At 51.5% G+C, this 13835-nt stretch overlaps 1 protein-coding gene across 1 annotated transcript in view; it reads right to left on the reverse strand.

Annotated features, from left to right (window-relative positions):
* LOC144946185 (monocarboxylate transporter 2-like) overlaps nucleotides 1-13835 on the reverse strand; it is a 30007-nt gene that overhangs the window by 5318 nt on the left and 10854 nt on the right. The window contains exons 2-6 of the mRNA XM_078875012.1: nucleotides 5182-5440; nucleotides 4728-4871; nucleotides 2963-3351; nucleotides 1683-1940; nucleotides 478-721 (exon numbers count right to left, since the gene is read on the reverse strand). Of these exons, the coding sequence (XP_078731138.1) occupies nucleotides 478-721; nucleotides 1683-1940; nucleotides 2963-3351; nucleotides 4728-4871; nucleotides 5182-5398 (1252 nt within the window). The 5' untranslated portion in view covers nucleotides 5399-5440. The remainder of the gene's footprint in view (nucleotides 1-477; nucleotides 722-1682; nucleotides 1941-2962; nucleotides 3352-4727; nucleotides 4872-5181; nucleotides 5441-13835) is intronic.

Consider the following 13835-nt stretch of genomic DNA (forward strand, 5'->3'; position numbering starts at 1 on the left):
GTTCTTTCGGTAAAGTCACGTAGGTAGAAAATAAAATAAATCACGACGCTTCGGGCGCAACACAAGACGGACGCTTGTGTTGCGCCCGAAACGTCGTGATTTATTTTATTTCATTTTATACCTACGTGACTTTACCAAAAGAACCCAAAAGTATGGATTCCAACTCCATTCAAGAGGAGGTGCAGTCCACCCAGACCCGGGACAATTGTTTCCAGGTCTATAGACAGGAGCATCCATGCGCGCGTGTGCGTGTGTGCGTGTGTGTGCGTACGTGTGTGCACCTGGGAGTGAAGGGGCACTGTTTGTATGTACTGTATGCTGAACTTCTTTCGGACCGTACGTAGCCAACCGTTATAACCGGAGATGCGGGAGAAGGAGAACAAACTAAACACAATAAATGTGTGCGCGCGTGTTTGCGTGTTTGCGCGTGCGTGCGCGTGCGTGTGTGCGTGAGAGAGGGGGTGAGCGAGGGGGCACCTCCGATAGGCGGACCGAGCAGCACGGGGCAGCACTCGACGATGGTGACGAGGCCCACGGCGCTGGAGAAGCGCTGCGCCCCCACCAGGTCCATGAGCGTCTCGAAGAGCACGGAGCTCACCATGCCGAACGCCATGCCGAAGAACACCGAGTACGCCACCAGCCCACCGTAGTCGCTCGCCAGCGGGCACAGCACGTGGCACACGCCGTTGAAGATCACCGCGAAGCTGAAGAAGTACTGGATCTGCGGGCGTAGAGCGTGGGGGGGGGGGGGGGCGTGGGGGGAACGGTCGTAGAGTTGGCGGCTTATTGTACGATGCACACGCCAGAGGTCGCAACCGGGTACCCGATACCCGTACCCTACCCGATACCCGGCTACCCGTACCCGGCCAGGTACGGGTACCCGTTTGCGACCCTGGTGCGGCCGGGTATGGGTACGGGTAGGCCGTGAGTCACCGGTGAGTCACCATTTGTCACTCATTCCGGGTAGGGTACGGGTAGGGAACGGGTACCCGTACCCGGCCGGCCGGGTACGGGTACCCATTTGCGACCCTGGTGCGGCCGGGTACGGGTACGGGTAAGGAATCAAAACCCGTTTTCGACCTCTGACACACGCACAGCTCGGCTCCCTGGGGCCGCAACGCTGTGCGAGCCGCGTGTCTCGCGCCCCCTATGCGCGGGCGTCTGTAACGCGGGCGTTGGAATGCGTACCATGCGTAGCGCTGGGTCCCCCGTCCTAACACCGTGGAATTTCCACCGCTGGCTCCTGTCAGCAGATGTAGACTAACAACTCCCGCCGCTCACTTGAGTCGTCGTCATCAGCCGTGGTCAATCCACTGTTGGATGAGGGCCTCCCCACACCGCGTGGGTCGGGGGTGTATTTTGACTATACTTCACCACAATGATCAGTGTGGATTTGTGAAGGTGGGGAGCATAGATGTTGAGGCAGTGTACAGTATAATTTCTACATAAAATTTCGTCAGTAATTTTCTCTCGACATTTGAACCGCAAACATTCCTGGGAAAGTCTTCATCTGCAGCACAGAGTACGTGAGCACGGCCGACCCGACTCACGGAGTCAAGTTCGAGTTGAGACCAACTCGGGTTGAGACCACTCCACTAGACTCAAACCACTTCACGTTTGCTTCTCTCCCGTGTGCCCGCGTGCCCGCGTGCCCGCGTGCCCGCGTGCCCGTGTGCCCTCACCCTTGGCCGAATCCAGCGCGAGTTGGCAATGAGGCCACAGGTGGGGCGGCACACCATGTCCACGATGGCCAGGATGGTGAGCAGGAACGCGGCCGAGTACTTCTCGATGCCCATGTGGCGAGCGTACGGCGCCAGGAACACGATGGGCGAGAAGAACCCGAGGAACATGACGACGTTTCCCGAGAGGTAGATGAGGAAGCCGCGGTGCTTGAAGAGCGACAGGTCGAGCAGCTCCTTGAAGCGCTGCAGGAATCCCTCCTTGGGTGACGCAAAAAGGATCATAGCCACGCGCATGAGCCAACGAGATCACGCCCCCCATTATCCCATCTGCAGATCCCTCCGTGGCCTCCCTATCCAACCCAGGCTCAATCGCAACACTGCTCGTCAATGCTTGCTATGAACACCTAACGGCGTTGTGTCCGAGTCAATGTTTTACACTGCAGATTGCAATGCTGGTCGATGCATTTCTGCTGTATTCTAACAAGAAACGACTGGACGCACGCACTATCATAAGGATGAATTTTAACCGGTGAATTAACGCACCTCGACACCGAGATGGCTATTCTTTGGTTCTTTCGGTAAAGTCACGTAGAAAGAAAATAAATGAATAGAATATGATGTTTCATCAGGTAGAACAAAATTTGAGAATTTTCTTTCTTTCTCAAACTGCCTATTTTTCTCCCTAAAATTTACCAGGCTCTCATAGGTCCATTCGCTCTTTCTCTACCCTAGCCGCTTCGGGGTGGATTTCCACACAACTCTCTCTAAACATTTTTTTTTACCAGACTTGCTGGTCTCTCCCCCGGCCACTGCGGGGTGGATTTCCACACAGCTCTCTCATTGACATGCTAATTTCTCTGCTCCAGCAGACCCACCTCTCTCTCTGCTCCCCTCTCTCTATTGAAGGCCATGACACAGAGGCATTGGGTCTCTGTGTGTCTATGTTGTGTGTCTCTCTCTGTGTATCTCTGTGTTGTCTCTATCTGCTTGTGTCTGTCTGTGTATCTCCGTGTCTGTGTTTTGTCTCTCTCAAATTTAGTTCTACCTGATGACGACTGCTTGTGTTGCAATCGAAACGTCACATTCTATTATTTAATTTATTGTCTTTCTACGTGACTTTACCGAAAGAACCAAAGAGTAATTCCTGCAGTCACGAAAGCTTCAAATCAACCGAGCTGGCATTAAATGGTAGGGCACAGGTGAAGGGGAGAGGCTGGCGGGAGCAGGCAAAACGGGGAAAACAAAGGCACGGCCGGAGTGCGGGTGGCCCGAGAGGTCACCTTGGGCTTTGCCGGCTGTCCGGACAGCAGGCTCACGGCCTGCGGGTTCGCCGTGTCAGCGGGCACGGGCGGCGGCGGCGTCGTGGCGTTCTCCGCGGCCACTTCCGTCGCGGACTCCGTCGCGGTCAGCGCCGCCGGCGCGGATGGCGGCGGCTTCACGGGGCGCATGAGGGCGCCGGCCACGCAGCAGTTGAGTAGCAGCCCCCCCAGGATCATGAAGCTGCCCCTCCAGCCGAAGTTGTTGAGCAGCAGCTGGTTGAGGGGCGCGAGGGTGCTGAGCATCACGGGGCTCCCGGCCATCGCCAGTCCGTTGGCGATCGGCCGCTTCTTGTAGAAGTACTTGCCGATGATGGTGAGCGCCGGCTGCAGGTTCATGGCGAGGCCGAAGCCTGCGCTCGCGTGCACGCAAAAGGACGACGACCACCACAGCAACAACGGCCGGGGAATCGGAGGTGACTGCGAGACTCTGGGGGCTAATACCAACGCTCATTTAAGGCTGAGTCAACCTAGTGAGGATGCCCAGGACTGGTAGATAAAACTCACCACCGACTCGTAGCACAGTGAGCTGACCACACATGCACCTCAAGCACACACACAGACAGAGATCCCACATATAGCCTTAACAGACTGTTGGGGCAAGTGCAGTTGGTGAACACATATGAGGACCGGCACAGCACGAGGGGTCGAGTGACCAGTATCACGCTCGCCCGCCTTTGTCTCCCCAGTGGTTATGTTTACACACCGCACCAGGTACTCATTTGAGGCTGACTCGAATTAAGGCAGACCCAGTACTGCTTCATATAATCATCACTGGTGTTCGCCGTGACCGGGAATCGAACTCGGGTTTCTGGGTTCATAGCGCAGCACGCTAACCGTTACACTACTGCTCCCCATACACACGCAGATGCACACATGGACCCTCAGGCGCATACACACACATACATGCCAACCTATACCAGTGTCAACAGCATTGACGTTAAAAGGTTACGTGACTCGAAGGTGCATAAAACACCAAAATATGATTCCCCGTTCGGTACGTGCAAAAGTGACATAACCCGGCAACTTGATACATTTTATGGAAAACTTTGTTTCAAATGTAAATGCCAATATATTTATAGTATTTTATAATTCCACTGCTGTGTTGGTCAAGGGCGATGCGTGACGATGATTTGCCACTGGACAGCACGGGCTGGTGAAGTGAGAGCCAAAACAAGTTTAAATATAATTCGCCACCGATGTTAACTGTGGCGCTGTGCCCACCCCCGACACACATTAAGGCTCCATGTTTCACGGAATAGGAGACTGCTGCTGCCTGGATTAGTATGCATGGCTGTCTCTCTCCCCACAGAAACGCGAGCCACTGACACCACATCCCTTCCCACATGTCTCCAGCACCACTCACGACTGTGAAGAGCACAGCAATCACGATGCGCGGTTAAACAGGACGTGCGACGCAGTGCTAATCTCATTATGGCACCGTGCTGCTCTTCGTGTGTGTGTGTATGTCTCGGTAGGATGTTACAGGGATGTGTTCGCGCCAACGTTCAGAAGTCAATGCAAATTTACTCTTTGTGCAGAGTCAAATCCTGGGGTTTATTTGCAAACTAAAATTTGATTGTAACGGATAACAAAAAGCCCCCACACTGTGAACCGATCCGGGGAGCGGGACCCGCTGTGTCCTTGGTTATCCCCTCGGCACAACGGCCGTCTCTAGCCATGACCCCCCGTGACCCCCGTGTGGGGGCTCCTCGCCCAGCCCACTCACCCCCGATGACCCCGATGCAGAAGTAGAGCTGCAGGATGGAGGTGCAGAACGAGGCGAGCACCATGCCAGTGCCGGCCAGCACCCCGCCCGCCACCACCACAGGCCGGCTGCCGTAGCGGTTCACCAGAATGCTGCTCACCGGGCCTACGGTGCCACACACGCACGCACATCATCCCGTCAGCGCGCGATCAACTACCGCCGGCGCTCGGAGCGCCAGCTTTGAACAGTAATCGTAGGCCGATTCCGGATGACATCGTTCGAGGTATTAGAAGTAACGTAACGTCTCATTTGGCTTCTACGGCTCAAGCGTAAAGTCAAAGTGTCTCCCTGCTCCAGCGAGTGATTGGACACTGGCTCGATCCGAGTGGCGCCTGCCCCTGTAGACTCCGTGCACGCCGGCAGCAGAACCCCCGGGTGAAGCGTGCCGCCGGGGCCTCGCACCGCGTGCACTCACCGCCCGCGTACATGATGGCCAGCATGATGGAGGAGATCCACGCGATCTCGCTGTACGTCGTCTGGAAGATCTCCTGGATCTCGCTGAAGAAGACGGTGATCGCCTTGGGGAAGGCGTACGAGAAGCCGATGGAGATGAAGGCCCCCACGACCACGGCCCAGCCCCAGCCCCCGTCCGGCGGGGGGCACGCCTGGCCGGCGGCCGCCAGCGGCGACATGGCGGCACGATCGCCCGCGTGGAGCCGCGCCGTTCGGATTTGCTGCGGAATGCAAAAACCCGTGGAGCGCGTGAACAAATGTGCGGGAACCCTTTCCTTAGGGCGTCCCCACGGCGTCCCCACGGCATCCGCGTGCGACACCGCCACGCGTGCCGGCTTCTCCAGCGGATATCCGACTCGCACGGAGGAGGCCCGGTGGCACGGAGGTCAGAGCGTCAGGCCGGCACCACCGGGATCCTGGGTTGGAACTCGCGGTTCAGCTGTCCGTAGTTTACGCTTGAGCTCCGCACAGTGTAGAGAGTCGATGGTGGTCACTAAAAAACACACCTAAATCCCAGCTGTGAGAATTTCAAATATCAGATGTTAACTGTCACGTGAGGATCATTGCTCCGGGTGGTAAAGCAGATGGGAAAGTGCTGCCCTCAATACTCTTTGGTTCTTTCGGTAAATTCACGTAGTTATAAATAAAATAAAACAAATCACGACGTTTCGATCGCTTGTGTTGCGATCGAAACGTCGTGATTTGTTTTATTTTATTTTATACCTACGTGACTTTACCGAAAGAACCAAAGAGTATGGTCCATGAGAGTTAAAGTGCCACACTGTCTCGGATTGATGGTGCTTAGGTACCGGAACAGCTCTTTTGTCAATCCACTGCTCGATGGTAGAGGGTGACCGGGCGCTGGAACAAATGTTTTTCCGGCTTTTACCTTCACACCCTATAACGCAGCCACTTTACAGTGCCTGGTTCCTGGCTGACTCAAATTTCGATTTAAAGCTTTCGTGACTGCAGGGATTCATCTTCTTGGTTCTTTCGGTAAAGTCACGTAGAATGGAAATAATAAAATAATAAAAATAAAACATTATAAAATAATTCTCACGACGTTTCGGCCACAACGCAAGCAGCCGTCCTCAGGTGAAGACCAGGTCTGTCGCTGTCTCCCCGACAGACCTGGTCTTCACCTGAGGACGGCTGCTTGCGTTGTGGCCGAAACGCCGTGAGAATTATTTTATAATGTTTTATTTTTATTATTTTATTATTTACATTCTACGTGACTTTACCGAAAGAACCAAGAAGAACCACGCAGCCTCGTCAGCGGCTCACGCGAGGAGCCTCTCCACGGTAACGCAACGCGACGCTGCCCGTCTGTGTGCGCGTCGCGTACCAACGCCAGGGAAGCACCGCAAAGGCTTGAGTCTCTCCGACGCTCGCTCGCTTGAGCGCGGGGCCAAGGCTGATGCCCGGTGCCAGAGCCAGTAAGCCAGCACCACGAAGACCTGAACTTCAATTTCCGAACGGCCACTCGAACGACATCGATCTGGGTTCTCAAGCGCAGAGAGTTGGACGGTTTCAGCGCGGTTTCAATAACACGAAAGTCAAGGTCAAAAACCAACGACTTTCCCCTCCACGGGCTCCCACCATCTTTCCAGGACCGTCACGTGCTCCCGATTGTACGCACGTGTGCGAAAACGCGGCAGAGCCGTGCGCATCCCCAGTTCTGACCCCAAGTCCGCGATGACAATTCCACATTCCTCTGGTGGGAGACAGGGATTCAAAAGGACATCCACCGTTGGCTCATTTCAATGACGATAAGATAGGCCGAGTTGGCCCCCTGTCAGGAGCTCGCAACGTTCCAACTCCGTAGAGCGCCCAGCCCGCGTGCTCTCAGCGCGCCCTCTGGCACTGTGCCGACAGAACTTGGTCAATAGCACGGTGCCCCGACCTGCAGCGGTGCTGCCAAAGGCGTTATGCAGTGCGTGAGCTCGTTGTTGCTCAGCGTTTGCGTGAAAGGCCAATACCGATTACACTGTATTCGTTTTTGGCTATGGGAGAAAACCGGAGAAGCCAGAGAAAACACAAGCATAAGAGGGAGAGAATATACAAATCAGACACAGGTACCCAAGTCGAGAATTGAACCCAGGCCCTTATTGCTGTGTGGCACGAGTGTTACCACTGTGCCACTCTGCACCACACACGAAACTGAAGTGCCGAAAAACTCGCAATGCATGCAGGATCCTGCTGAAAAGAGTCTTCGGACTCAGTGAGGCTTCCCTGGGCACATCAAGGCAATTCATTTTTTATTATTATTATGATTATTAGCCTGATGTGACCTAAGTAGACTATGCAGCTGCGTGGTGTGCAGTTACATGGAGTCGACCGCAATTACACAATTCTAAAAATATATCTCCTAAGTACTGTTGCCGGCATGGGGGGGAAGCTCAATGGAAACACTTGTGACCTCACAGCCAGGACCGCCTAGGTTCGATTCCTGACTCGGGCACCTCTCATTAGCGGAGTTTTATCTTTCCCCCCCATTCTGCATGGGCTTCCTCCGGGTGCAAGTGGTGTTGGCCAAAACATCCCAATGCCGAACTACGACGTGCAAATCACTCATCGAGCAACATCGCCTCTTGCTGCAAAAACTTGGCAGGGCCCACGTGATGAAAATCCCCGAGACCCGCCAGTTCGGCTTCCCTGGGTAGAGAAGGCGAATAGTAACCGTATGGTGGCGAGGATGGAGCCGTGTCACGAGCACACAGCAGCCTCGGAGCGGAACTCCAAGTCATTTACGCCGATTGGCAATCCATCCAGTTGATAAGACTACAGGACAAATCCATTACTCATCCATGCACCGGCGACGCTACAATCCCTCTTGCAAGATTGTGCTCGTCTCTATAAGTGAAATGTCAATGCGTGTTCTGGCAAATTAACAAACCTCGTGACATCTAGTCATTGGACTCATTAATTGTATTCATCAATATCGAGACTGGTTCCCGACATAGGACTGTGGAATTTCCACCGGATGTTCAGGGATGCAAAACTGAGATGAGCATTACTCTAAGCTTGAGTCGGATGCTTCTGACTTCTTGACCTCGTAATATAAACAAGTAAAATTGTCTCTCTGCTCACACAACCGGCTGGTACTCAACTCCACATTTCCATGGCAGAGACCAGTTTATGCCAAGGGCAACCACTGTGGATGTGGAGTGATGTGGTAGTGATTTTGTTGTGATCCTTGGTGGGTGATGGATGGAGTAGACCCCAAGCAGCGGGTGAGTACTGGTGAGGCTACGACAACGGTGCAGGAATACCAAGATGAAATCTCTACCCGGCAGGGCCTCACTCAGCGCCCACGGCTATTTCTTCCGGCAGGGTTTGGCTATGGAAAGTTTGGGAGGGCAGCCAGGGAAAACTACGCATGTTCTGCAGAGAGTCCACAAACTCCTCCGTATGGACAGGTATAGCAAACCTACCCCACCCACCTGCACCTGCGTGCAGGTGGGTGGGGTAGGTGCTTTTTCTCTTGTGAAGAGACAATACGTTGTCAGTGGACAGGCTAAATAAGGAAGATCGATCCATCAGACAAACTCGATTGTTGACTAATCGAAGAGCTGGTCACCGTCTCGGGAATTCTGTTTAGCGGCCAAAGAGGGGAGGTGTTGTTACCGTTTGGCACGCGAGCCCGAGCGGGGCCGGATTTACACCCCGTGGCACCGTGCGGTGCCGCTGCTCACTTTAGACGTGGCCAGCGCCCAGGCTGGGTTTCAGTCTTGACCTCAAATCGCCTTCCCGAGGGCAGCAGACATTAGCACTGGTGAAATGGGCTCAGGCCCTTATAGAGGAATAAACAAATTATTAAAATAATGTCGTCGTGTGTGTGTGTATGTGTACATACGGTGGTGGAAATGTTCCGGTACGTCACACAGGCACCTCTCCCGACACCAAACACGTGCCTAACGGGTACTTTGGAAGAAGAACGGTTCCTATTCCTTCACTGCCATGTTTTCATAGAGGGAAAACAAAGGTGTGTGTGTTTATTGTGAGGGTGTGAAAGTCAACTCGAGTTCGATTCCTGCGCACGGCCAACACCAGTGATGATTATCTGAACCAGTCTGGACTGCCCGTAAATTGAGTACATGGTGTAATGTGTAAACTGCCACTAGGGAGACAAAGGCAGCCGGATGTGATGCTGGCCACCCACTCCCTCGTGTGCCATGCTGGCCTAAATTGGTGCACGAAAACAGCACTAGCCCCAACAGTCTAAGGCTATAATAGGGATCTTTGTCTTTGTATGTGTGTATACCTATCGTCACGTTTTCCGTGCTTCAAACAATACCCTGGACAACCATCGCAAGCGAGATGCTCTCTCTCAAGATGAAATAATACACAAATAAACAAGTGAAGAGTGTTCCGCCTGCTACACCTTTGTCGATTTTAGGAGCCTTCCCAGAATAGCCCGAATTCTGGCTTCGCCGAGTCCGGCTTAGAGACATTTTAAATCAGGGCTCACCGGCAGACAGCCGACGGCAGCCCACGGTGTTATTATTCTCAAATAATTTCAGGTTCATTAAATAAAAATTAACCCGTAAAAACAAAGTTTTTCACTATAAATCCTTTATATGCGTGGCGGCTAGAGTCCTCTCGTCCTCTGGCTTGAGATGGCTGCCACCTATGGGTCAGATGATTGCCTGGCACCATTAAGGAATTGGTAATTAAATGTAATTTTTTTTTCCTAAAAAGTGCAAAATTTTGGAAAAAAAATATCACGAAAATTAATTGTCACGCACAAGGAGTCTGTGTGGAAAATGTCAGCTCGATTGGATCACGGGAAGTGGGTTAAAAAACGACAGAAAGATTTGCACGGTCATAAGTGCGCAAGCAAGCAAGCAAGTGCACTTAATATAAAGGATTTAAATAAGAACTCCATGTTACGCAGCCCAGGTCCTGAAAACTGCAGCAGCAGCATAACGGTGATAAAGTACACAATTGCCGCATGTACCACAACTCACACTACAAACATTGCTTAAGCAGCGTGAACCCACTTTGCTGTAACTTTACAGAAAGTAACACTAGTTTATGTTGACAGTCATCGAAGACTTACATATACAAAGACAATGTAGCCTTGTAATTTGTGAAGGCAATGGCTGCGAATGAAACACTTACCAAGGCCAGCGCAAGAGCGTGATGGGCAGCGGTGGCTATTGAAGCCAAACTTTCATGCTTATGCCGATGCTCCCAGATGGCACCAGGTACTCAATTTATGCTGAGGCTGCCTAGGGGAGGCTCTTGTGAAAATTCCGTCACAGTTCCTATGATCACTGTTTCATGGCTTTATTTTGGTGATTTCGAAAAGTGTATTGGTTTAGCCATGTTTGTTTGTTGTAGTACAGAGTTAGACTGATGGCCTTAATCTAAGTTGTCTTGTGGTTGTTGTTGGTTGTTTGACTTGCATCCCACTGGGATTTTTGCACACAGCGTTGGTGTACGGTGTTTTTTCTGCAATATTTTGCTGTCTTTTCTTGGATTTTCTGTTTGCACTCGGTCACATATTCACTTTAAGATGTCTTTTTGTTCATGTTTTAGTTTTTTGTTTGTTGCGGTTGCACCCGATTCAAGAGCCGAATGGCTCACAGGGCTATACCTAATAAATAAACTTGAACTTGCCACCGATGTTGGCCGAGAATCAATCCCAAGTAGCTGGCATTGTGGCACAGCGCGCACTGTTGCTTCACCACTCTCCACTTCTCACACGCACGAGCACGGTGATGTCGCCATAGCACTTGTGCCAGGCTAGGTACACAATAAGGCCGTCACGTGATGTGTGGAATGTCCACAGGCAGCAGGTTATGGGACAGATCTCGGCATTATGGGTTGATTGATGACTGGCAGATGCACACACACACACTATATACACTGCTGATACATACGTACATAATCATATTTATGTAAATTGCATAGGCAGGAAGACATGAATCTCTTTCTAGTTTTCCCCAATGCCTGTTTCATGGTTTCTCATGGTTATCCACCTCATCTCAACAAACCCCTTGCACTTGGGATTTGAGCGCCACTGCCTCTGTGACAATAGCAGCACCTCCATCATTGCCAAGGAAAGCCGCAACCTGATCCACGCCCTACACACAGCACCCCCACAAAGAGGTTTCGACATGGCACGATCCATCAGTGTCTCACAGCTGTCCCGAACGCACCCTGTGCAGCACCGTCACTGTACATCTCATTTGGTGATGCTGCTGCGCTGGCATTGATGCACGAGCACACTCAACGCAAATCTCAACACATTCGTCGATGACACCGTGGCCTCAAAAAGGCTTAGTATATAAAAGTATGGCGTTTTTGGCAATGGCCTTTCTTCAGAGCACACAGGGAGCACATACCAGAGGTCGCAAACGGGTTTTGATTCTTTACCCGTACCCGGCCGCACCAGGGTCGAAAACGGGTACCCGTACCCTACCCGATACCCGGCTACCCGTACCCGGCCGGGTTTTGGGTAGCGTACGGGTATCGGGTACCCGATTGCGACCTCTGGGATGAAGCCATGTTGCAGGCGTGGGTGGGTTGATTCTAGGAACTTGAATTGTGAGAAGAGACAAAACGTTGGGAAATGAGTGACAAACGGTTACTCACCAGTGACTCACAGCCCACCCGTACCCGTACCCGGCCGCACCAGGGTCGCAAACGGGTACCCGTACCCGGCCGGGTACGGGTAGCCAGGTATCGGGTAGGGTACGGGTATTGGGTACCCGGTTGCGACCTCTGGCACATACCATTCTGGCTGCTCTCCATGCATCTGCTACGAAGGGACATTGCGTGAAAAGGCGGCTCTTATTAACGTATCCTTTAAGGCAGGGGTCCTCAAACTACGGCCCGCGGGCCACATGCGGCCCGCCGAGGACATTTATCCGGCCCATGGTCACTAATTGGGCTGCGCTTGTGAGCACTAATTGGGCTGCGCTGGTGAGCACTAATTGGGCTGCGCTGGTGAGCACTCATTGGGCTGCGGTGGTGGGCACTGATTGGGCTGCGGTGGCGAGCACTGATTTGGCTGCGCTGGTGAGCACTGATTGAGCTGCGGCGGTGGGCACTCATTGGGCTGCGCTGGTGAATGGTTCAATGGGCCAATTGACTGGAATTGCCCCCCAGGCCTAAGGCTGCCAGCCCTCCCCTGGCTGCGCTTGACTGGCTCTCCCTCCCTCAGCTCCCTCACTTGCCCCTCGGCTCCACTCCCAGTGATATTCCTGTGTGCTGGGGATGTACTGCGATCTGTGAACAAAACTGCAGGTGTAATTAACTTTTTAATGGCACCACCCGCACCAGTGTGAGCCTGGGGTAAAAGCGGAGTTCCCCCAATCAGACTGCATTGATGGGCAGTGCAGTCTGTATGTCTCTGTGTGGGCAAAGTTATTGCTGGTATATTGTTTTTGTAGCGCTGTATATATATTGGTATTTTACTAATAGCAATTTTGACTCCCTAGGAAACAATGATGTCAAGAAAGAGAAAATTTGACTCGGAGTGTAAGATATTCAAAGAACAGTGGACTTATTACTTTTTCATGCAGTACAAGGAAAGAGCTGTGTGTCTGATATGCCAGAATATAGTGTCTGTGTTCAAAGAATACAATTTACGTGGACACTATAAAACTCAACATAAAGATAAATATGATTGTTTGGTCGGAGAAGTGAGAAAAGATAAAATATGAAAACTGAAAAATACATTAACAACTCAGCAAAATACTTTTGTGAAGCAGAAGCAGCTAAATATTTCATCACTGCGAGCAAGTTTTCAAGTTGCCAAGCTAATAGCGTGCACTGGCAGACCATTCGTGGAGGGAAAATTTGTTAAAGAATGCCGATTTATTTAGTACAGTGAGTCTTTCAGGACCTACAATTACACGGAGGATTGAACAATTTGCATCAGCATTTGCAAAACTCCACAAAAAAACTTTCCTATTTTTCCTTGGCACTCGACGAAAGCAATGATGTTCGTGATTCTGCACAATTTCTAATTTTTATTCGTGGGACGAATGACTATTTCGAAGTCACAGAAGAGCTTGCTGCACTGCAAAGCATCAAAGGAACAACTACAGGAGAGGATATCTATGAAAAAGTTTGCCAAACTGAATGGTTTGGAGCTGAACTGGGCTAAACTAGCCAGTGTGACAACTGATGGTGCTCCTAGCATGGTGGGGTCTAAGAAAGGAGTAATTGCTCGCATTAACCAAGAGATGGACAAACATAACCATTCTCATCCAATAGCCATACACTGCCTCATCCACCAACAAGCGCTGTGTAGTAAATCACTGAAGTGGGACTCTGTTATGAAAATTGTGGTATCTTGTGTTAACTTCATTAGAGCTCATGCACTAAACCACAGACAATTTCAGGAATTTCTGTCTGAACTAAATGTTGACTATGAAGATGTTCTGTACCACACAGAAGTCCGTTGGCTGAGTCGAGGGAGAGTTTTGAAACGTTTCTATGACTTACTTCCACAGATTACAGCTTTTCTGCTTTCAAAAAACAAAGAAGTACCAGAGCTCAATGATGCAGAATGGAAATGGCACCTTGCCTTTCTGACAGATGTAACAGATCTACTCAACAGTTTCAATGTGCAACTTCAAGGAAAGGGGAAGCTCATCT

This window comes from Lampetra fluviatilis, chromosome 40 (genome assembly GCF_964198595.1).
Source record: "Lampetra fluviatilis chromosome 40, kcLamFluv1.1, whole genome shotgun sequence".
Taxonomy (NCBI): domain Eukaryota; kingdom Metazoa; phylum Chordata; class Hyperoartia; order Petromyzontiformes; family Petromyzontidae; genus Lampetra; species Lampetra fluviatilis.